Raw genomic sequence first — 23,000 nt, 5'->3', positions numbered from 1 at the left:
AGTAAGGTGAATTCAGATGATATGGCAACAAATGGAAGAAAATAAAGCAGGTCAAGTAATAGTGACTAAGAAAGGTATTTTCAAGAAGATGACATTGGCAGAGTCCTGAACGAACAGTCAACCATGGCAAGATCCCGGGAAACAGTTTGACACAGTGGGAGGGGCTTCCAAAGTAGAGGCTGTGAGGTGGAGAGAGCTTCTCTGAATGGGGGGAGGGCCACTGTGGCTGAGTGAAGGGGCGTATGAAAGGCAAGCTCAGAGCTCAGAGAGGAAGGCCCCTGTACCTAATACTGCCTGCTCATGGTAAAATATTAAAACTTGCTTCAGTTTTCATAGTAGTTACATTGAAGGCTACTATTTACTAAAGAATATTTCTAATCTAACAGTGTTCCAAAGAAATATATTTTAAGGAGGGACCACAATAAAGTGCCATGTGGCATTCTTCATATACATGTAACTCCAGTTAGAATTAAATTTTGATTGCTGGGGGGAGGGGGATATAAGGGGACTAAATAGGAATGGAAAAAAATACAATAAAAACTTTTTAAAAAGAATTAAAGTTTAGATTTTTCCTTTTTAAAAAAGTAAGCTTATTTTTTTAAGTAATGAAATACACTCAAGTTTCAAATATAAAAGATTTTGAGAGAGAAATAGGTTTTTAGAAAAATCTTTTCATCCTCCTCCCTGGCCCTTCTCCCTATCTTCCCGTAGTAGCTTGTTTTTTAATTTCTTGGAATCCTTTGGATGCATGTTCTACACAATGAAATAGACTTTATATTTACTTTCCCCTCGTCTAAACTGTCGAGATAAGAAATATTAACTTAAACTCCTGAAGGGGGATGGGACAAACTTAGAACAAGTAGTAAATAAGACCTAGAAACCTAATGCACAGTGTAGTGAAGATAGTCGACACTGTTGTATGATAATCAGACTTCTCAGAGACTAGAACTTAATGATTCCAACCACTACAAAGAAAGGATCATTATGGAATATGCTAGAGGTGCTCATTATCACTGCAATGGCAATGATATAATGTTTAAATGTATCAAATTAACATGTGATGCATCTTAAGTTTACACAGTGTTTTATGTCAAATACATTTCAACAAAATAACATGTAATTAAGATGTTTATGAAAGTGGTTAAATAAATAAATAATCCTTCAGCTTTTCTAATAGAATTTGCATACTACTTTTAGTGCAAGTAGAAGACTTGAAAATACTGTATTTCCATATTCCTAGAAATTGACTTAATCAGTGGTAAATACGCATTATACTTCTTCACTCCTGGTACACGTGTTATGTGTGGTCGGTTGTTCTCAGGTCTGACTTCACTAGGTTGCCCTGTTTAGTTATCTCTGGCTTAGAGGAGCACTCAGTGTTGAACAGCTCAACGAATGAACGAGTGCACCAAGTGTTTTAACCCCTGAGCATTTCCCGAAGGAGCTGGCTCTCTTAGCTGCTTAGGGCTTGACAAGTCATTTCTGTGCCCTTGTGTCCTTTGTGAGAAAAGAAAAGATTTAAGGGTAACAAAAGCAGTAGGCCTTAGTGGAAAAACTTCCTTCAGGGAAAAAAGGAAAGTAACTTTGGTCCTCACCTGGGAACATTCTTACCTTGGGAACCGAGGGGACCTCTCCACCAGAACTGTGTAAACCTTGGCAGGGAATAGAAGCAATGAAAGATGACTTCAAGGTTTCATTCTTAAGGGACCTAAGCCACATTTCTCTTAATCTCATCGATAAACAGATAAGACACTTTCATCACTTTTCACTCACCCCTGAAGCAGAACCTTGGACAGAAAATACAGGAAGGAGGCTGTAGGCGAGCATCATGCATAATTTTTTACTTTTGCTTCAACTTCGCTTTGAGCAGGTAAGACCCAGGGCTGCAAATAGAAGAGGGCGCTGCCCACTGTGGCTTGGCGAGGCGAAGGCGGTCTGCCTGAGGACCGCGCATCTCCCTGCTTCCTCTCCTCGTTGTCCTCACTGTCCTTCCCACCCATTCTTTATCACCCACCCACAGGCTTGCCTGTCAGTGGACTCCTGCCCCTGGTCCACTCTCCCCTGGACTCTTAAGATTAGAAAAGAGTAAAAAGAGGAGTGAATTGCTGGAAGAAAGGGGTGGAGTGCTTATGAAGGATGCGTGTCACAGGTTGGGAATGTTCACAGGACCCCTGGCAAAGGCAGCCAAGGAGTGAGAGATAAGAGGAGCATGAAGTACTCTGAAGGGCGAGTACTCCTGAGTCTTTATTCTTAGTCTTTAACCCGGACTCTTTAGGGGGAGGAATAAAGAACGCATTAGGTCCATAGAACAAGGAAGGTGGCTACTCACTGAAGCACACCAGGGTTCCAAAGCAGGGGCCGGTGAGGATGACGGCCTCTGATTGGGCTTCTGTTTTTCCTGAAGATGGGTGTCCATCCTAAGCCTAGCCAGAGCCAAGAAACATTCACAGGAGGGAAGGGGCATCTGGAGACTTTCTTGTATTAAGTATTGAAGATAGTTTAAAGAAATGATTCCATATTTCACATCGCAAGTAATTGGAAATGAAGAAGTAAATTTGGGGTTAAGTGGAATATGACCCACTGGACTTAGGGTGTATTTTGTGGTTGATTTTTTAGGTTTGTTATTTCAAGAATCACTCTGAGCATAAGCTGTCACTGTCTGGTAACTCTCTTTGTTTTTGTTTCCTTAATCATATCACTTACTAAAAACTATTTTCCTTCCTTTTCATTTTGGGCTCGTGGCTGGATTCATAGTTTAAACAGGAAGGCACTGCAAGGGTTTCTGCCATGTTTATTCTTTCTACAAACAACATCCCTTTGTGAGTTCAGTCAGAGATTTATGCTCTTTGCTAATCAACACCGAAATAAATAGACCCTTAAAACTGTCAGTGACACCAGCCAGTTCTGCAGCCTGAGCTCTGGAAGACCAGGCCAGATGGCCAAGCCAGGCCCCTAGTAGTCATAATGTGTGTTCTGTAGCTCTTGGCTTCTGAGCATGGCCAGCTGACCGCTTTTTAGAAGGCCTACTGGGGGAGGGAGCAGACTCTCCACCATCCATTTGTTCTGTAGGGCATCTTCAGGAATAAACGTGAGTGGCACGAGTGGCACTTGACTGTGGTTAAAACCTACAGCGTCCTGGCCAAGGCACAGGCTGGATGTTCTGACTCCTGGCTGGCTCCCAGCATGTTCTGTGATTATGTTCCGATCATGAAGCTTCCCTCTACGGTCTCTGGTGTGTGAAGTGGAGGGACAGAGCTGCCCATCTTCCTGAATTTTCAAGCAGGAGGTATTGCAGAAATGCACGGGTGCAATGGGGGCCTGATTTCATCTTGCACATGTCAGACCGACAGGACAGAACTTCTGTTCTGTTGGATGTTACCTCTCAACACTGTTGAGGTGAGGGGAGAAATGGCGTTCATTGCCAGGAGTATAGCAGTGGTTCACCTAGTCCCTGGGAGAGTCTGTTGTAAGTTTAGCTGAAATACTGTGCTCTAAGCTTCCAAATAGGTAATCAATCAATAGACTGCCGGGAAAAAGGGATTGTAAGAGGCTCCGATGTGGAAACCGCCCCATCTCCTTCCCTCCCCATCCAAGAGATGGGGTCCAGGAAATTGGTTTTCTCCCCGAAGCTCATGAAACTACACTGCTGGTATCTTCCAGATCTGCAGAGGACACGGTAACTCTCAGGATCAAATGAATTTTTATGTGCAACAGAACCCGTAAACAAGGATTTCTCATTATTATCTCACAGAAAGAACCCAAAGACAGGTCAGGTCCTTTGCTGAATTTGCAGACCCCTTGCCTTTGCAGAGGGAATCCTTGATGGCCAAGCAGAATTTTAGGAGAAGCTGTTTTTTGAGAGAGGATTTGGTTTCTTGAAGAAGAGACAGCTACCCGTCCATGCTGGAGAGGGAGAGTAATCTCTCTGGACTTACACGTATTTTCCCTGGGACCATCTACATCTGCACGTACTCTTGTTGAAGGTGCCTATTAGAATGGAAGTGTTTTAGATGCTGTCACCTTTACAAGGGGAGCTTTATTTTTTTCTTTTGATTTCTGTGGGTGCCCTGTTGTCACCCTACCCCACGAAGCATTGTGTGGCTTATAATTCTGTGCAAAACTGAAGCGCTGGATTGAAACCAGCTCATCCTTTGCCTGTTTACCGCTTCTCTGCACATTACAGCTTCCTTACTTCAAACAGTGTTTGCACAGACCCAAAAACATGGTTTTTGGATGTCATCCAGAGTTTGGCTTCCGCTCCCCAGTAATGCCATAAAAGTGCTCTGTCAAATAAATTCTCAGGAACTGAAGAGAACAAATTCCCTGCCCCATGTGATTGCAGATAATAGAAGCAGGCTTCAGCTGACCACCTGGCTTGGTGCCCGTGGCCTTGGAAAGCCGATCGACAGCATCCCTTGGTGGTGCTACAGAGTGGGCAGAGTAGTTCTCTGTCTGTGATGGATGAGCCTTCCGTCTGAGAAATTTGCACACAGCATTTATCTCCACCGGATCTTTTGAATTCCATAAAACATTATCTTTCCTTATCCTGCTTTGTTGCCAATTGGTATATATTATGAAGTTTTTAAACCCAGGATTAATTTTCTGTTGATAAACTTCTGGTGTTAACCATAGACAGAATCCTTCTGTGATTTTGGGGGTGAGGGGTGTGTATGTTGAGAAAAATGTTTTCCTTTCCTGGCCTGGATATTGTAATAGCTTATCATTCACAATCCCAATGGGAAAGAGATAGCATATTCAAATTAAAATAATTTAGAGAGGTTTTATTCACACAGGGACTATGTAAAAGATGTGAATATGTTAGGAAACCCTAGGGATAGTGGAACTGTTACTAGCCCTAGACCAGAAGGAAGGAGAGGACAGGGAACTTACCAGGACCGACAGAGAGAGTCCCGGAGAGAAGGCTGCCTTCTGAATGACCTGCACCAAGGATGGCCTGACAACCTGAGGCGGCCTCTCGTCTCTCTCTTCCCTCCGATTTCCTGTCATCCCCAGTGGCTGGACCCAGTGCCAAGCCAGGGGGCAAAGGGGTGTTTTGATTGGGTCTCCACAGGTCAGCTTCCCAGGGTGGAGAGGACAGAAGCAGAGGATGGATTTGGAAGGCAAATAGGAGGCATCTGGCACATTCCCAGTAGAAGTAGGTGCCCAGTGACTTCTAGGAGAGGCATAAAGCCTCGCTAGAAGACTTAAACTCGTTTTTATTTCTAAATGGCTTTTTGAGATAGGATTAACATACAATAAGCTGCACATATTTAAAGCGTCCAATAGGACAACTTTTGATTCGTATATACCTGTGAAACTGCCACTGCAACCAAAATAGCAAACATATCCATCACTGTCAAAATAAACCCACTTTGCCTTAACGTTTAAGATATGCCACAGGTTCTTTCAGGAGGGTGTGGCAAGATATTGTGAAGTCGAGCAATAGCACTTCTAGCTCTGGAAAGACACCAAGAAAATGAAGTTCATGACAGTGTCAGAGCTCATAAGAATTCTCATAGGAATGCTATTTAGTAGTAAGTAGCTTATAATAAATTAAAGGGAAAAAAGACTGTGAGTTTGAAAGGGTTTGTTTTTTTGTTTTTGCTTGTCTCTATGTTGTATCTGCTTATTGCCATGTATTGGAAACAAAACAAGACAAAGGGGTGTGCATGTGTCTGGTGGGAGAGGTCAGCATTGAGTCTGAGAAGAGCAGAGATGCCAGAATGCAGTATCGTCCCAGCAGAACTCGAGATCTGGAGTTCCAGTATATGTATCTTAAGTTCATGTGCACCATGACACACTCCTGGGGCAGGCCTGGTCTCATGTGCATGTCCTCTATGATGCCACCTGGCTCCTTAGGAAAGCAGGTTGAGATATAGGCGAGAGGGCGTGATATGTTGTCAATAATTCTGCTTACAGTTATTACCGTGGCAGTTGCTGTGTGTTCAGTATGTGCTTGGTGATAGAACCAGGATGAGCTTTATGCTGGTCAGCTTTAATAAAAGCAAGCGAATCATTTGCAATCCCATTTTTAAAATTTTTTCTTGGTAATTGCTTGCTACTCACCTGGCAGCTGATGGAGATGCCAGAGAGTCCCAGGCCTGGTTGAAAACTGGCTCTGTCAACTTTCAGTGTCCCCAGACCCCCACTGTTCTGGAGAAGTCAGGAGCGCCCAGTGCTAGGGACAGCTGGCACCCAGTGCAGACAGAGCTGAATGTGAGACCTCAGCCCCAATGCATACGAAGAACATCTCCCTGACTAAGCCAGGGCAAGGTGAGGAGCTGTGAAGTTTTAGGGAGGGGAGAGGCTGGGCAGGCAAGGAGGGAAGCCCCTCCTTTGTGCAGGGGGTGCAGTGGCAGCCATCAGCACAGGAGCTGTGATAAGGACCACACTAACTTCACTGGCCTTTGAACTTGTGAGGCAAGGTCAGGTCTCCGAGCCGTTGTATTTTTTATCCCTTATGCCTGTATTGTCCTTGCCTGAGATTTTTGGGAGGCTCTCTCTCACTCTGTGTGGTGTACTGCTCAAGTATCTCGTCGTCAGAGAGCTTTCTTTTGACATTCAGTCTTAAGAATAGCCTCTGATCCCCTCTCCCACTTTATCATCCTCATAGCAGTGGTCTCTGTCAGGTGTGGTAGCATCGGTTCTCAGCCTTTTCAGTTTGAGATTTTAGGACCAATGCATGTGCTTAGAAATTACTGAGGACCCCAAAGAGCTTATGTTTATATGAGTTTTACCTTCCAAAATTTACTGTACTAGAAGTTTATGTGTGGTTTTTTTGAAATTTTTTTTATTTAACTCTTGTTCAAGTACAGTTTTCTTTCTTGTATTCCCAGCCCTGCCCCCCCCCCAGTGCTCCCCACCTCCCTCCCATCTCTGCCCCCCACCTTAGTTATTGTCCATGTGTCCTTTATACTTGTTCATGGGAGTCCTTCCCCTTTTCCCCTGTGATTCTCTCCCCTCTCCCTTCTGGACCCTGTCAGCATGTTCTGTATTTCAGGGTCTTTGGTTACATTTTGCTTGCTTGTTTAGAAGTTTATGTGTTAACATAAACATCTTAAGAAAGATTATTTTCCAAAACAAAAGAATTACATGAGAACACTGACATTGTTCGTATTTCTGTACTTGTCTTCTCTTCATAGAAGACAGCTAGATTGTTCCATCTGCTTCTGCGTTCAGTCTGTTATGATATATTGTTTGGTTAAAAGTTGGTGAAGAATATCCGGCCTCACACAGATATGCTGTTGGAAAAAGGACGGTTATTTTATAGCCTATTTATGTAATTTTGTATATTCTGATTTAGTATTATATCAAGATTCAACAAGTGATCGTATCTTAAAGGCTAGTTGTTGCGTAGTCCTTGCACCCTGGACATACCTGTGTGAGCCATTCCCAGCCTGTGGGGCAGAAGGTCGCTTTCTTTTTTAAGGAAAAGTTGGTCACTGTCTTTGGAAATTAATGGTTTACATAAAGTTGAATAAGAAATGCAAATAATCATTTTCATTATTCTATTGAATAACCCTTTAAAAAGTCACCAAATCTTGGAGATTATATATGGAAGCTAAGCTCCTTTTAAAAAATATCAAATTTGTCTTTATTCCTCTTTTAAAAAATTACTGTTACATTCAATATTATTTTGTATTACTTTCAGGTGTGCAGCACAGTGGTTAGACTATCACACACTTTACAAAGTGTCCCCCTGAGTTTTTCCACCTCCCCCTGGCGCCATGCACAGTTATTACAACATTACTGTCTATATTCCCTGTGCTGTACTTCACACCCCTGTGACTCTTCTCTGTCAGTCCCTACTTCTGAATCCCTTCGCCTCTTTCACCCTGTCTCCCAACCCCTCTTCCCTGTGGCAGTCATCATCCTGTTCTCAGTATCTGAGTCTGCTTCAGTTTCGTTTGTTTAGTTACTTTGTCCTTTAAATTCCGTACGTAAGTGAGATCATATGGTATTTGTCTTTTTCTGACTGACTTCCTGCACCCAGCATAATTCCCTCTAGGTCCACTCATGCTTTCACACAGTAAGATCTCATTCTTTTCATGGTTGAGTAATGTTCCGCTGTGTACACGTGCCAGCGCTTTTTTACCCACTCGTCCATTGACGGGCACTTGCGCTGCTCTCCTGCCTTGGCCGTTGTAAGTAGTGCTGCAGTGAACATGGTGTTCTTTCAAGTTGGTGTTTCCGGTTTCTTTGGATGTAGAGTATACCAAAAACTGAAATTGCTGGGTCATAAGGCAGTTTCGTTTTTATTTTTTTAGATACATTTTATTGATTATGCTGTTATAGTTGTCCCATTTTTTTTTCTTTCATTCCCCTCCGCCCTGCACCCCCCTCCTACCCACCTCCCCGCCCACCTTAGTTCATGTCCATGGCTTCTACATATAAGTTCTTTGGCTTCTCCATTTCCCGTACTATTCTTAACCCCACCCCCTGTCTATTTTGTACCTACCATTTTTTCTTCTTATTCCCTGTACTATTTCCCCAGTTTACCTCATTTCCCCTTCCCCTTCCCCCTCCCCACTGATAACCCCCCCATGTGATCTCCATTTCTCTGATTCTGTTCCTGTTCTAGTTATTTGCTTAGTTGTTTTGTTTTGTTTTGTTTAGGTTTGGTTGTTGATAGTTGTGAGTTTGTTGTCATTTTAATGTTCATAGTTTTTATCTTTTTTTAGATAAGTCCCTTTAACATTTCATATAATGCAGCCTTGGTGATGATGAACTTCTTTAACTTGACCTTATCTGGGAAGCACTTTATCTGCCCTTCCATTCTAAATAATAGTTTTGCTGGATAGTCATCTTTGTGTAGGTCTTTGCCTTTCATGACTTGGAATACTTCTTTCCAGCCCCTTCTTGCTTGTAAGGTTTCTTTGGAGAAGTCAGCAGATAGTCTTATGGGAACTCCTGTGTAGGTAACTGTCTCCTTATCTCTTGCTGCTTTCAGGATTCTCTCCTTATCTTTCATCTTGGGTGATATAATTATGATGTGCCTTGGTGTGTTCCTCCTTGGATCCAACTTCTTTGGGACTTTCTGGGCTTCGTGGACTTCCTGGAAGTCTCCTTCCTTTGCCAGATTGGGGAAGTTCTCCTTTATTACTTTTTCAAGTAAGTTTTCCATTTCTTGCTGGCTCCCTCTTCTCCTTCTGGCGTCCCTATGATTTGGATGTTGGAACATTTAAAGATGTCCTGGAGGTTCCTAAGCCTCTCCTCACTTTTTTGAATTCTTGTTTCTTCATTCTGTTCCAAGTGAATGTTTGTTTCTTCCATCTGCCCCAAACTGTTGATGTGAGTCCCGGTTGCCTTCCCTGCACTGTTGGTTCTCTGCGCATTTTTCTTTAATTCACTTTTCATAGCCTTCATTCTTTCCTCTATTTTGCAACATACTCAACCAATTCTGTGAGCATCCTGATTATCAGTACTTTGAACTTTGCATCTGATAGATTGGCTATCTCTTTATTGCTCAGTTGTATTTTTTCTGAAGTTTTATCTGTTCTTTTATTTTGGCCATTTTTTTTTGTCTCGGGTGCCTGTTACATAGTAAGGGGTAGGGCAACCTATGTAGCTGGGTGATGGCACTGTATGTGGAGGAGGGGTCTGAGAGGGAACAGTGCTGCTTGCTTAGCTCTCTGCCAGCTTTTGGTCACTTCCCCTGCTACCCACAAACAAAGTGGACCCTTCTGGTGCTGATTCCTGTGTGGGTGGGTTTGTGTACATTATAGGACCCTGTGGGTCTCGCCAGCAAACTCTCCTGTGTGGCTGGGAGTTTCTTCTGCCACCTGAACCCCCACAGGTGTTTTCAATCAGAGGTTTGAGGCTTTATTTCCCTGTGCTGGAACCCTGGGTTGCGAGGTCTGTCTCGCTCCCCAGTTGTTCCTCCTGGTTTATCTGAATGCAAATGTGCGACGGCCAGGTCGACCTGCTGCCACCTCACCTGGTGCTCCGGCTGCCGCCTTCCCACGAGTCTTCTGTGTCCCAGCTGCCCATGTCCACCCCTCCTGCTGGTCTGGATGAGTGTTTCTTCTTTAACTCCTTGGTTGTGAGACTTCCATACAGTTTAATTTTCTGTCCATTCTGGCTGTTTTTTTCTTTTAAAATTTGTTGTTGTCATCCTTTTGGTTGTGTGAGGAGGCACAGTGTATCTACCTGTGCCTCCATCTTGGCCAGAAGTCTCCCCATTTTTAATTTTTTGAGGAATCTTCATACTGCTTTCTGTAGTGACTACACCAGGCTGCATTCCCACCAACAGTGCACAAGGGTTCCCTTTCTCCACATCCTCAGTGCTTGCTGTTTGTTGATTTATTGATGGCAGGTGTGAGGTGATAGCTCATTGTGGTTTTAATTTGCATTTCTCTGATGATTAGTGACATTGAGCATCTTTTCATATGTCTGTTGGCCATCTGAATGTCCTTTTTGGAGAAGTGTATGTACAAGTCCTCAGCCCATTTTTAAATTGGATTATTTGTTTTTTTGGTGTTGAGTTGTGTGAGTTTTTTTATAAATTTTGGCTATTCACCCTTTATCAGATGTATCATTGGTGAATACATTCTTCCCTTCAGTAGGTTGTCTTTTCATTTTGTTGATGGTTTCCTTTGCTATGCAAAAGCTTTTTAGTTTGATGTAGTCCCATTTGTTTATTTTTTCTTTTGTTTCCCTTGCTCAAATATATTAGAAAAAATATCGCTAAGTGAAATGCCAGAGATTTTACTGCCTGTGTTTTTTCCTAGGAGTTTTATGGTTTGAGTCTTACATTTGTCTTTAATCCATTTTGAGTTTATTTTTGTATGTGATATAAGAAGTTGGTCTAGTTTCATTCTTTTTTATGTATCTACCCCATTTCCCAACATTATTTATTGAATAGACTGTCTTTACCCCCTTTTATATTCTTGCCTCATTTGTCAAACATTAATTGGTGTTGGTTTATTTCTAAGCTCTCTATTCTGTTACATTGATCTGTCTTTCTTTTTATGCCAGAACCATACTGTTTTGATTATTATAGCCTTGTAGTATAGTTTTAAGTCAGATAGTGTGATACCTACAACTTTGTTCTTCTTTCTGAAGAGTGCTCTGGCTATTCGGAGTCCTTCATGGTTTCATATAAATTTTTGGGTTATTTGTTGTAGTTCTGTGAAATACACTTGGTATTTTGGTAGGAATTGAGTTGAATCTGTAGATTGCTTTGGGTAGTATCGACATTCCAGTGATGTTCGTTCTTGCCATTCATGTGCATGGTACATGTTTTGATGTATTTATATCCTCTTCAGTTTTTTTCTTCAGTGTCTTATAATTTTTTTAGAACAGGTCTTTTATCTCCTTAGTTAAATTTATTCCTAGGTATTTTATTATTTTATGCAATTGTAAATGGGATTATTTTTGTTAGTTTCCCTTTCTAATAGTTCATTATTGATTTATTAAAGTGCAACTGATTTCTGAATATTTATTTTGTATCTTGCTGCTTTACTAAATTCATTCATCAGTTCTAGTAGTTCTCCCTGTAGTATCATGACATCTTCAAATAATGACAGTTTTATTTCCTCCTTTTCAATTTGGATGCCTTTTTTCCTTGTACTTGTTTGATCGCCATGGGTACAAATTCCAGTACTATGTTGAATAAAAGTGGTAAAAATGGACATTCCTGTCTTGTTCCTGGTTTTCATGGAAACACTTAGTTTTTCCCTGTTATGATGTTAGCTGTGGGTTTGTCATATGTGGCTTTTATTATGTTGAGGTATGTTCCGTCTATTTCCACTTTGCTGAGAGGTTTTGTAAATGGATACTGGATTTTGTCAAATGTTTTTTCTGTATGTATTGATAGAACTGTATAATTTTTATCCTTCATTTTGTTTATGTGATATATTATGTTAATTGATTTGCAGATACTGTATCAACATTGCATCCCAGGAATGAATAAATCACACTTGATTGTGGCATATGATTTTTTTAATGTATTGCTGAATTTGGTTTGCTAGTATTTTGTTGAGGATGTTTGCATCTGTGTTCATCGGTGGTATTGGCTATACTTTTCCTTCTTTGTCATGTCTTTATCTGGCTTTAGCATTAGGATGACATTGGCTTCCTAAAATGAGCTTGGGAATCTGTTTGCCTCTTGAGTTTTTTGGAGTAGTTTGAGATGGGTGTTAAGCGTTCTGTGAGTGTTTAGTACAATTCACCTGGGAAACTATCTGGTCCCCGACTTTGTTGGAGTTTTTTGATTATTGCTTTGATTTTATTGGTTGTAATTGGTATGTTCAGATTTTCTGTTTCCTTTTGATTCAGTTTTGGGAGTTTATATGTTTCTGTAGAAGTTCCTTTTAATCAAACACTGACTTCTCATGTGCACAGAAATTGGAATACTTTTTTCTTGGTAGATCCACACCTCTTATGATGACACTTTTTTGAACTAGGGAATGGAAACTTAAGGTAATGGCTTCTAACATAGAGTCTTAGTAAATACTTCTTGATGATATCTGATGTTTGTTAAAGTGCTTTAATTCTTTTTTCCAAATCCTATTTATGTCCATTAACTTATTTGAATAAATGAGTAAAGTGCCTTTCAAAAATAGCCTTAAGCCAGTACAGGGAGAGAGTTAAACATTCCTGTACTCACATATGTCCAATAAATTAGGCTGTTACTTTATCTGCTTGTTCAGTATGTTTCAACATCATAATTCATAATTTTATGGTTATCTTTTTAAGATCCGCACAGGTTTACAGCATGAAATAATCTGGGTCTGTCAGCCCAGCTGCGTTCCTCTGGATGAAAAACTCCTGCCCCAGCTCCTGAAAGAGGCAGGCTACACTACCCACATGGTCGGAAAATGGCACCTGGGAATGTACCGGAAAGAATGCCTTCCAACCCGCCGAGGATTTGATACCTACTTTGGTAATGGAAATGCACATGTTCCTTTAACAACTCAGATTGACAGCAGCCATCTCATAAAACACACCCAAGTGTCATCAAATGAAATAGTGTAACACAGAGTGAGTCAGCAGCACCATGGGGCCACTGTCCCACGCCACCTCCATAAGCGCAGCTTAGGGTGGGCAGGACCCTGCAGGAGGCAGTTACCTTTGCCAGGTGCTACATGCCGCTGTGGGGCTTTTGGGGAATGTGTATGCTTACCTCTGAGACCATTGTGCTCTTGAAGGGCCTTATTACCAAAAGGGGATAGAGAATGAATTTTAAAAATAATTTCACTCAGTACAAGAATATTTCCTTCACAAAGGTGTGGAATATTTTTGTCTCTCCATGAGCTGTGCTCCAAAATTTTGTTTCATCTGTGTGTAAAGATGGTAGAGAAGACTCTTTTCCAGTGGCACTCTTCTTCCCTTCTCTGAGATCTATTTTTGAAATCACTAGATTAGGGAACATCTAAGAAATGAAATGGGAGGGAAAGTACAAAAGGTAATATGAAGGATACTAAAAAATTATAAGTGTCTTATGGACTTGATAGCCCTGTAGAAGCTAATGTGAAACCTAACATTTGTTTTATGTTCTGTTATGTTATTATGTTACGTTATTTTTTTCTGAGCAGGTTTTATTACACACAGGACATGGGGCTCAGTCCTTCTCGGCTGCTGCCTTCTTCATGGCTGCAAGGACACTGCTCAGCTCCTCTCTCTTCCTCTTGGCCTGGATGTGCGTCCCCACCCTTCTCTTGATGAATTTCAGGGCCCTCTTGTCCTCAGAGACCTTGAGCAGCTTCATGGTGTGCTGTTTATAGGGGACAAAGCAACACACCTCTCCGATCATGTCCCACCTAACTTGGCGTGCTTGTGAGGTGCCCGGCGGCAGCAGCGGTGCCTTGGCCTGCTCACGTTCTGTGTCACTTTGCGGCCCTGTTGGGGCCCAGGCCATGGGGCAGCGAGAGCCACAGCTGCTGCTCCCCAGCGGTGGCCGCGGTGGACGGGCCTCACGTCTCTTTAAGAATGTGCCTTCCTTAAGCCTGCTATGAGCTTTGTCTTAATTAACAACCTGTTTGTTTTGGCAGTGGCTATATATCTTTGTCAAGTTCTTTTTCATGTTGCACTTTCTGTCTCACTATTTTGCTACCTACCTCCCTTTTTATGTGTTCATTTATTTTCAACTTGCCATATGCAAAAAGGAATACATATTCAACATAAAACATTTACAAATAAATACAATTGAAAAATGAAGATGACTAGAAAAAAGATGGAATAGTTGCTTGACACCAAATTTAAACACCTACTGCATAGCGGTAGGCGAGCTTCACACTCAACTCGGAGACTTGAGATTTTTTGTGTCCAAAACAAAAGAAAAAAAGGGTCAGTCTGTAGGAGTCCCATTATTTATAAGATAGATGGAAACCAGATGTTCAGGAAGAGTAAAGCATTTTCTGGCTCTTAGACCTGAGAAAAATTCCTCCTTTGGGGAAGGTAGGATGGAGAGCATCCTGAAAGACATCATTTTAGTAATAAAATTATGGTTTTCTTACAGATGTTCCCTGAGACATTTTCTTTTATTCAAGCTAGAGCCAGAGCACCAAAGTGCGTCTCAGTGAAAGTGACTCCATGGGGCCCAAACCCTGCAGTCGGAGCACGTAGCTGTGTAGTGCTCGTTGGATCCAGGGTTCAAGTTGAGATGCGAGGACATCAGACATGAGACCTCGTGTGCCCTGCTCCATCCAGGTTCTCTGGCAGACTTCACTAATCAATCATGGCTTTCTCTCTCTCTCTACATTTTTTATTTGTTGACTTTAGAGAAGAAGAGAGAGAGAAGCATGGATTTGTTGTTCCACTTATTTGTGCATTCATTGGTTGCTTCCCCTATGTCTCCTGACTGGGATTGAACCCATAACCTTGGTGTATCATGACGACATTCTAACCAACTGAGCTACCCAGCCAGGGCCTTTCTTGACGACTCTGGATATATCCTGAGTATCCTTAAATAGCTACTAAAAATCAGTCTTGGATGTAAGACCTCTGTTATTTTGGAAATTCTAAAAGAAAAAACAGTCCATACATCTTTTGAAAAATTTCAGTGAGGTCTTTGCTAAAATATAGGTTAGCACCTCTAGTATGGAAGAGGAAAAACTATGGATATTTATTTGAAAACTTTGTATTAAAAGCCAAGTTATATGAGATCTGTCTGGAAATATTTCAGCCATTATTAATGTGACAAGAACAGTGTGCACATCATCGATGTAACCTGGCAGCCAAGGAGAGTGGACTGGAATGTGCGTGTGTGATCAGTGAGAACTTCATTGTTCTAGTCAGTGGGGTGGCAGATGCTACTGAGTGAGCATGTGTACTGTGTGGCCGTCGCATTCAAAATGACTGAGCAAGTAGAGCAACAAATTTGCATCAGCTTTTGCTTTAAGTTTGAACATTCCTCCACAGAAACTACTCAGATGGTTCAGAAGGCCAAGCGGTGGGTAACTGGTGATGGGCCGCTTCATCATGACAACATGCCTGCTCATGCATCATGTCTCATGCAGAGTTTTTTTGGTGAAATATCAAATCATCCAAGTGACTCAGCTCCCCTACAGCCCAGACTTGTCACCCTGCAACTTCTGGCTTTTCCCAAAACTAAAATCACCTTTAAAAGGGAAGGGATTTCAGACTGTCGATGAGATTCAGAAATATATGATGGGGCAGCTGATGGTGACTGGGAGAACTGTGTGAGGTCCCAAAGTGCCTACTTTGAAGGGGACTGAAACGTCATTGTCCTATGTACAATGATTCTTGTATTTTCTTCAATAAATACCTCTTATTTTTCATATCACATGGCTGGATACCTCCTGGACAGACCTGATATATTTACAAATTCAGTTGGACAGGACATAGAAATGCTGTCCTTTCATGAATATTACGAAGCCTGACCAGGGCTTAGATGAACAGACAGATACCTCGCCTTCACAGAGTGGAGACTTGCAGATAAGGAAGGTGCAGTGACAGGCAGCTGCTGTCGCTGTTAGGACGTTCTGTTAAAAAGCAGGCAAATGATTGTGGGGCTGCTTGTGGACCTCTGTGAATACAGAGGTGTGGATACATTACAGTGATTAAATTGTACACTTTAAACGGGAGATTGGTATGGTATGTGAATTATAGCTCAATAATGCTGTTAAATAGAGCAGTCAGAGATTTAGGTGTTCAAAAAGTATCTTCTCATTTTTCCACAATTTTCTTTAGAGTACCATTTTCTTTAGGCTCAGCATGCAAGTTCACATTCGTGAATCACTGCTGTGAGAAAAGCTCTGTGTGATTGTCACGTGGACACTTGGTATCAGTGTGGTAGAGTACGTGAATAAATAGTGCTGTGTCTGGAATCCTCCCATATGTAATCTCTTTTTAGTATTTGTAGTTCATACCTCTTTCGATCAGGTATATCCTTTGCATATTTTCTCCTAAATGATAAAAAACAGTTTAGATATACAGATAACTAACCAGAAGTGATTTTCTCAGGCTCTAATGCCCAGTCGTTAGTAAAATCCCCAAATAGAACCCCTGTGTCATGACCCTTCGAAGTACCTGTGTAAGAGCTGACATTATTTTTGTGGATACATTTCCTTCTCTAGTACATATTAGTTGACAAACGCATTGGATTTCCCTTTCTGTTATATACGTAGGAGAAAAATTACCGTTTAAAATGTTATCTTAAGACCAAGGTATTCATTGGTCTTAAGAACTTTGAATTTAGTGAATCTTGGAAAAGGGAGAAGTTAATTAAAAATGAATTGATTTATTGTGTAAACTGTGTAGGGTTTTTCATTGTGAGTATAGGACATTCACCCTGGGGGAAGGGCTGGGCCAGTTTTATAATCCTCATTTTAAGGTTAATAAGTAGTGTTTGTCAGGAGAGAGCTCAGAGCCCAGCACAGCTTATTTCTTTTTAATAGGTTCATCAAGGTGTAATCCACATGCCATGCCATTCGCACCATGAAAGTGGACAACTCAGGGGTTTTTAGTGCACTCACGGGGTTGTGCCGCCCTCATCGCAGTTATTTTGTAGGGCACGTCCCTCACGCCCCGACAGAAACCCCACTTAGCTGCCACTCCCCATTTTCCTTGCCAGCCCTAGGCAACCACTAACCTACTTTTTGTCTCAAGTAGATTTGCCTATTCTGGACATTTCATATACATAGAATTATATAATATGCAGCAAGGCTTATTTTAATATTTTACAAAAATATGAAACACATGCAGAAACAACTATTTGTTGAGAAAACCCATTTCCTACCCCGATTAGGTCTAAAGTGTGGGATGGGCAGTTAATTCCATTTAAATTTGGGGTGAAATTGAGATCACCATAGGCAGAAAAATCTAATCTTTGTGTTGCATGTTAATTTGATCGTTTATTCTGTGATGCCTAGAAATCGTCTGTCTGGAAAGGTTTGTGGCTTTCACCAGTGGGTGTCAGCATCTGACTAAAGATGACTCCTCTTAGCACCACGTCCGTAAATAACCTTGAAGGCAGTCTTCCAAGGTCAATATAAACCGGGTTTGATTCCTGCCTTCATTTAGGCGATCACCTCAGAATAAAAACTTGTAACAAATCACATTAACCACATGCCATTTTAGCTTTAAAAGATTAAGATATGATCAGTTTTACTACATTTGAACCCTGGTTTTTTAAAAATGTATTTACTTGGAATCTCCCACTTTGAGAGTTCTATGCCAGAGCTAATGAACTGAAGACTGAGGTGAGGAGTGGATTTGAATTTTTTTTAACAATAGCACTTCAATGGCATCTGCTAGCAAGTATAGAGACATTAAAAAGTGGTGCTCTGATTAACCTTGTCATCTGATTAGCCTTGTCATGGGTAATCAATTGCATTAGGCAATTAAATGCTGAAACATGAGTTTGTTTAACACGTTTTCTGCCGTGCTGACTGCTCTCGTCTCCCATTCTCGTTGCAGGCTATCTCCTAGGCAGTGAAGATTACTATTCCCATGAGCGCTGCACATTTATCAATGCTCTGAATGTCACACGATGTGCTCTTGATTTTCGAGATGGCGAGGAAGTAGCAACAGGATATGAAAATATATATTCAACACACATTTTTACCCAAAGAGCTACAGACCTCATAGCTAACCATCCACCGGAGAAGGTAAGTCTTGCTTCTTTATTGATATCAATAGTGTGTGAAGAGAGCATCTGTTCAGATGAGCATAGGAAGAGGCCACTGTCATCCCGGGGAAAATCCAGTACACTCTAGAGGGATAGCTTTGGACATGGCACCAGCGTGGTGATTGCTGGGGGGAGGGAGTATAAGGGGACTAAGTGGAGGTGGCAAAACACCCAATATAGATTAAATAAAATTTCTAGAGTATACCGGGGTCAGTCTGGGAGGCTTGTTAAACGTAAAAATCCCTGGAGCCCACCTCGGTCTCTCCTGTCTGAGGGGAATCCACATGTCAGCATTTTAAAGAAACTCCTCAAGGGCGGTTCTGGTTGAAGTGGTCCCGAGATTATACTTCAATAAAAACTGTGTCTCTAGTGTTTTAGTAGAAATATAGTTTTATTGTTTGGTGTAATATGTGCATGTGCTGTAAGTAATTAGTAAATCGACATTTTTTAAATGATAGATTGAAAGCCCTGGCTGGTGTAGCTCAGTAGATTGAGCACAGGCCTGTGAAGCAAAGGGTCACCGGTTCGTTTCCCAGTCAGGGCACATGCCTGGGTTGCAGGCCAGGTCCCCAGTGGGGGACACATGGGAGGCAACCACACATTGATGTTTCTCTTCCACTCTTTCTCCTTCCCTTCCCCTCTCTCTAAAAATAAATAAATAAAATATTCTTTAAAATGATAGATTGAGTCATGGTTTTATTATGGCACACTTTCTATCGAGAGATCCATCAACTTCAGGTGCAGGGCAAGCCCTCTCTGACTTTGTGCTCTTCCCTCACCTGTAAGGTAATGCTAGCTCTTCTGGACATTTTGCATCCCCTAATTTTAAAATCAGCTGCCCAATTTCTGCAAAAAATAATGTTCGCTTGGATTTAGCTTTCTATAGACCTAGGGAAGAATGGATGTCTTGGGGAGACCAGATGTCCTGGGAACGCAGAGACTTCCTGTCTGTAGACACGGCATACTGATGAGCCTGGTTTGCACATTTACTAACCTGGAGTCACTATGTATGTCATGCGCTGACATCTTTGGACTCATCCCTGGGTAAAAATAGAAGAGTTTGGATGATCTTGGATATTTTGTTTGTTTGTTAACCTAGAGTTAACCCCATGAGCTAGAGTTTATGCAGAATTCTCTGGATTTAGCTTATAAATGCCTTTAAAATTGGGTCAGATATTTGTGTTAACAGATACTGGGCTCAAAATATGGTTCCACTAAGAGCTGCGTTAGTGTACCCACGGAGTTAGTCCTTCAACAGGACCTTGACCTAGCAAATTACGGAACGTGCTGGTTCTTCTCATTTCCTGCACTTGGCCTCCGTGACAATTACTGAAGGTCCTCAGTGGAGATCCCAGTTTGGAATCCAGTTTATGTCCCAGATAAACATGGCACCTGGCCGCTGACTGCCTGTGTGACATGGTTTCTTTGTGGCTGTCTTTGCTACCTCTGACCCAGGGCTGGGGGTCTTCCCTGTGTCTGTCCTTAGCTTTGCCCCACTTGTAGCTTTGCAACCTTGGCTCTGCCATGTCTGTTGCTGTGGAACATGGAGGAAATTGGGCCATTCTCTCAAATATGTCCACATACACAGGTTTGAAATCTAGAGCTACACCAATATTCATACGGTTGGAAAGGTAACTGCTAGGTAATGGGCTTAAAATTTCAGTTTCTTTCTGTATACTTGGTATTTTATGATGTAGTTAAAAACCCAAAAGACAAGATAAGGTCTTAATGGACCTATGGTCCTGTCCTGTTTTTTGAGGGAGGTACCATTTTACAGATACGTAAACTTGCTTAGTGAAGTTAAGTAGTAATTCGTTCAAGGTCACAGAGCTATTGAGACTCAGAATTGCATTTTAAACCCTCACTGTTTGACTCTGGAGCTCAGTGAACTACCGGCTCACAGTTACTGTCCGAGACCAGAGGTCATTAAGCCCCATGTATGAGTCATCCTGACAGTGGATGGGGTCATCTGGAAAGCCTGTTAGAAATACCAGTTCCAAAAGCTGTGACTTATCGGTCTGGGTTGGGACCCTGTCTTTGGTACTTAATTACCCCTCCACCCCCACCTCCCACCAGTGAGTGTGATGTGCAGCCAGTATTGACTCCCCTGAAACACAGATTGGAAGCAGAAGCCAATGGCCTTTGTTACAGGTTCACAATATAATCCTATAACTATAATATGCCTACAATAAAAATTAGTTCCCATTAAGGAACAATAGAGTATTCTCTCACAGTGCCCCCTAACATTAAGTGGATAAGAGGATGCAGCTGGGGTGAAATAGTTCTTCGTGGGTGGGCTGCCTTAACTGGTGTGGCGTGGCAAGCACAGGAACTGAGGGAAATTGTAGGCCCTGGGGCTCACGAGTCACCCAAACTAGGGTTACTAGTGTTTGGTGCTGCTGAGGTAACATGGGAGTTGCCAGATGAGAGGTTGGTTATTTCCCTACAGTGTCTGAAGTATTCTGAAGCAGTACCCAGCATTCCCAGCATCCTCAAAGTAAAGTTTCAAGCATAGACATAATTGAATGAGATAGTCAGTATAGCCAAGCGATACCCCAGAAAGTTGGTTTACAATAGGGAGTGCAGATGTTTGCATTTCAGTTCTCAGTACAGCAGTGTGTCACCCCAGTTCCAGAAGCTGCTCTTCTCATTTTAACCCAGTGTTGATTCTTTGTTTTGGTGGGAAGGGGATCTTTTTTTAGATTGAATTTATTGGGGTAACTTGGTTAATAAAGTTATACAGGTTTCAGATTCTATAATACATCATCTCTATATAGTGTTGTGTGTTCAGCATCCCAAGTCAAGTCTCCTTCCATCGTCATTTATCCCCCCCTTACCCTTTTCTACCCCCCCGACCCTGAATCTTGTTCTGTGCTAATTTCTGAAGTGCTGTATGTATACACTGTAACATAGGCAACCTGTCCTAGGATGGAAATCGTTAAAGAAATTCACACGAATCCACCAGCTAAGTTCAAAGTTATCCCTGTTTTAAAGAGCACTCGAGGGGAAAAAGTGTATGGAGCTGTTTTGCAACAGGAATGCAGCTGGTGCTGGCCTGGGGAGGGTCTGCTAACAACCATGAGCTGGGAAGCAGCGTCCTCTCTCTTTCTACGAGATAATTCCCTAGTACTAACACTGCAGTGTGAAAGGGACGGAGTCTTAAAATACCTTTTGGTAAAAATAGCGCCCCCCTAACACTTTGCAGAATAAAAATAAGTGTTTTCTCACACATCTGATCTGCTAGAAGCTTCTCAAAGCAAATGCCATGTCTTGTGGTAGAGTCTTACTTTCCCTGATACAATTTGGAAAGGAATGTCTTGATTTGGAAGTCAAAGATAGAATAACAACTTAAAAACATAGCATATGCTTTTAAAATTCATTCTTTAAGTTAGGAAAATATACTAAAGAAATGAAAATAAGACTTTCTTCCCCACTGAGATAGTTCCTTAGTGTGGTGAGGATATTTAGAGTACAATAATAGACATAAGGAAAGGAAATGAACCTTTAGCATCTTATTAACATGCTAATAACCTTTAAGTAATAATATCACACTTTTATGTAATATTTAAACATTTGGTTATGATTCACATCTAGGATTCACCCATCTAGTCCTAAGAAATTTGGGAGGGTGCAGTCAGGGTTAGTGTGAAGGGGCAGCTGTCACTGGGCAGGGCAGGGCCCTGGACCCCAGAAAGAACAAGGGAGAGAGCAGGGTGCCGTGTAAACCCGAAGATCAGTGAGGATCGGGGTGGGTCCAGGGCTTCAGTGTTTTGAGTCAAAATGTCAGTAAGGTCAGAAGTGCCCTCCGGTCTCTAAAGGCCAAGGCATGATGGGGTTAGGCCTCAAGTCTGTAGACACTGTAGTAATAATGAGCTCATCGGCAGGATGGTGGCTGCTTGGTTTGGGCCAGCAGAGCCCTGGCGGGCAGGTGAGGGCAGATCCACTGGGCGGGCCCCACGACTGCTGGCTGCAGGTGGGGTCCTGGTTGTGGTTGGAGACCCTTAGAGCCCTAGTTCATTGTTTTTCCACTGGGCCACCATGTAGTACTAAGAACAGTACTCTGTTCAAATTTTTTAAATTTAAAAACAGTGTAGAAATGCCTCACATTTAGCACTGTTGGGTAATGAGTTGCTTCATGAATAAAATTCACCTAGTGAATGCTGAAACTTTATTTTTACCACATTGAATGGAAATACTCCAAACTGTGTTGCATTGGTCCTGACCTCCTTAAATGGGCTGCTACACTATACATCATTCTGCCTCCTGGGGACCAAAGCCATGCTGGGTCAGGTAAGGCTGTTTACCCTACATGAAGTGACCTTAGGTTACTGCTCATGAAACGGGAGGAAAGAGAACTTGCTTTGTTCAAGGAATACCCTATTTAGCTATTCAGGTAGTATTATCCTATTCCTAAATAGGGTGAGTTATTAGGGTCTGGTCAGCAGTTGTGCAAAGCCTGTGATGGCCTGGGACGGTCAGGAGACAGGCTGGGCCACGTCCGCAGAGGTGGTTTCCACTTCCTCTTCTCGGTTATGCTCCTTCTCAGAAGACTGACCCTGGGAAGGTGGGCAGTGGCTGTCGTTCCATCCTTTTAACCCCTCAGAAGTGATAGCCGTGCCCTTAGCCACCAAGGAATGATTATTGGAAAGATTTTCAGGCAACTTTTGCTCTATTTAACGAAGTGATTCGAATGATTTCTATACTGAATGTGGATAAGGTCCTCTAGTGGTGGTCCCAGAATAACCACGTATTTCCCCGGCCTGGTTGTAAGAACTCCTGGCTCGCCCCAGCCATTGCCTCTAGGAATCACTTGCCCTCTTCTGACCTTCACCCACCATGTGGGTTGCTGTGTTGGCAGGAATGACCCGGACGAGCACATCTGTTTAAGCAGTGAGGTTCCCTCCTC

General features: G+C 42.1%; 1 protein-coding gene across 2 annotated transcripts in view; it reads left to right on the top strand.

Annotated features, from left to right (window-relative positions):
* ARSB (arylsulfatase B) overlaps positions 1-23,000 on the top strand; it is a 140,558-nt gene that overhangs the window by 6,363 nt on the left and 111,195 nt on the right. For both annotated transcript variants that reach the window (XM_037032429.1, XM_037032430.1), the window contains exons 2-3: positions 12,700-12,886; positions 17,884-18,074. In XM_037032429.1, the coding sequence (XP_036888324.1) occupies positions 12,700-12,886; positions 17,884-18,074 (378 nt within the window). The remainder of the gene's footprint in view (positions 1-12,699; positions 12,887-17,883; positions 18,075-23,000) is intronic.

This window comes from Sturnira hondurensis, unplaced genomic scaffold (assembly GCF_014824575.4).
Source record: "Sturnira hondurensis isolate 20B ecotype Veracruz unplaced genomic scaffold, ASM1482457v3 Scaffold0021354, whole genome shotgun sequence".
Lineage (NCBI taxonomy): Eukaryota > Metazoa > Chordata > Mammalia > Chiroptera > Phyllostomidae > Sturnira > Sturnira hondurensis.
The sequence above is the reverse complement of the archived record's forward strand: the minus strand, read 5'-3'. Positions and strand labels throughout refer to the sequence as shown.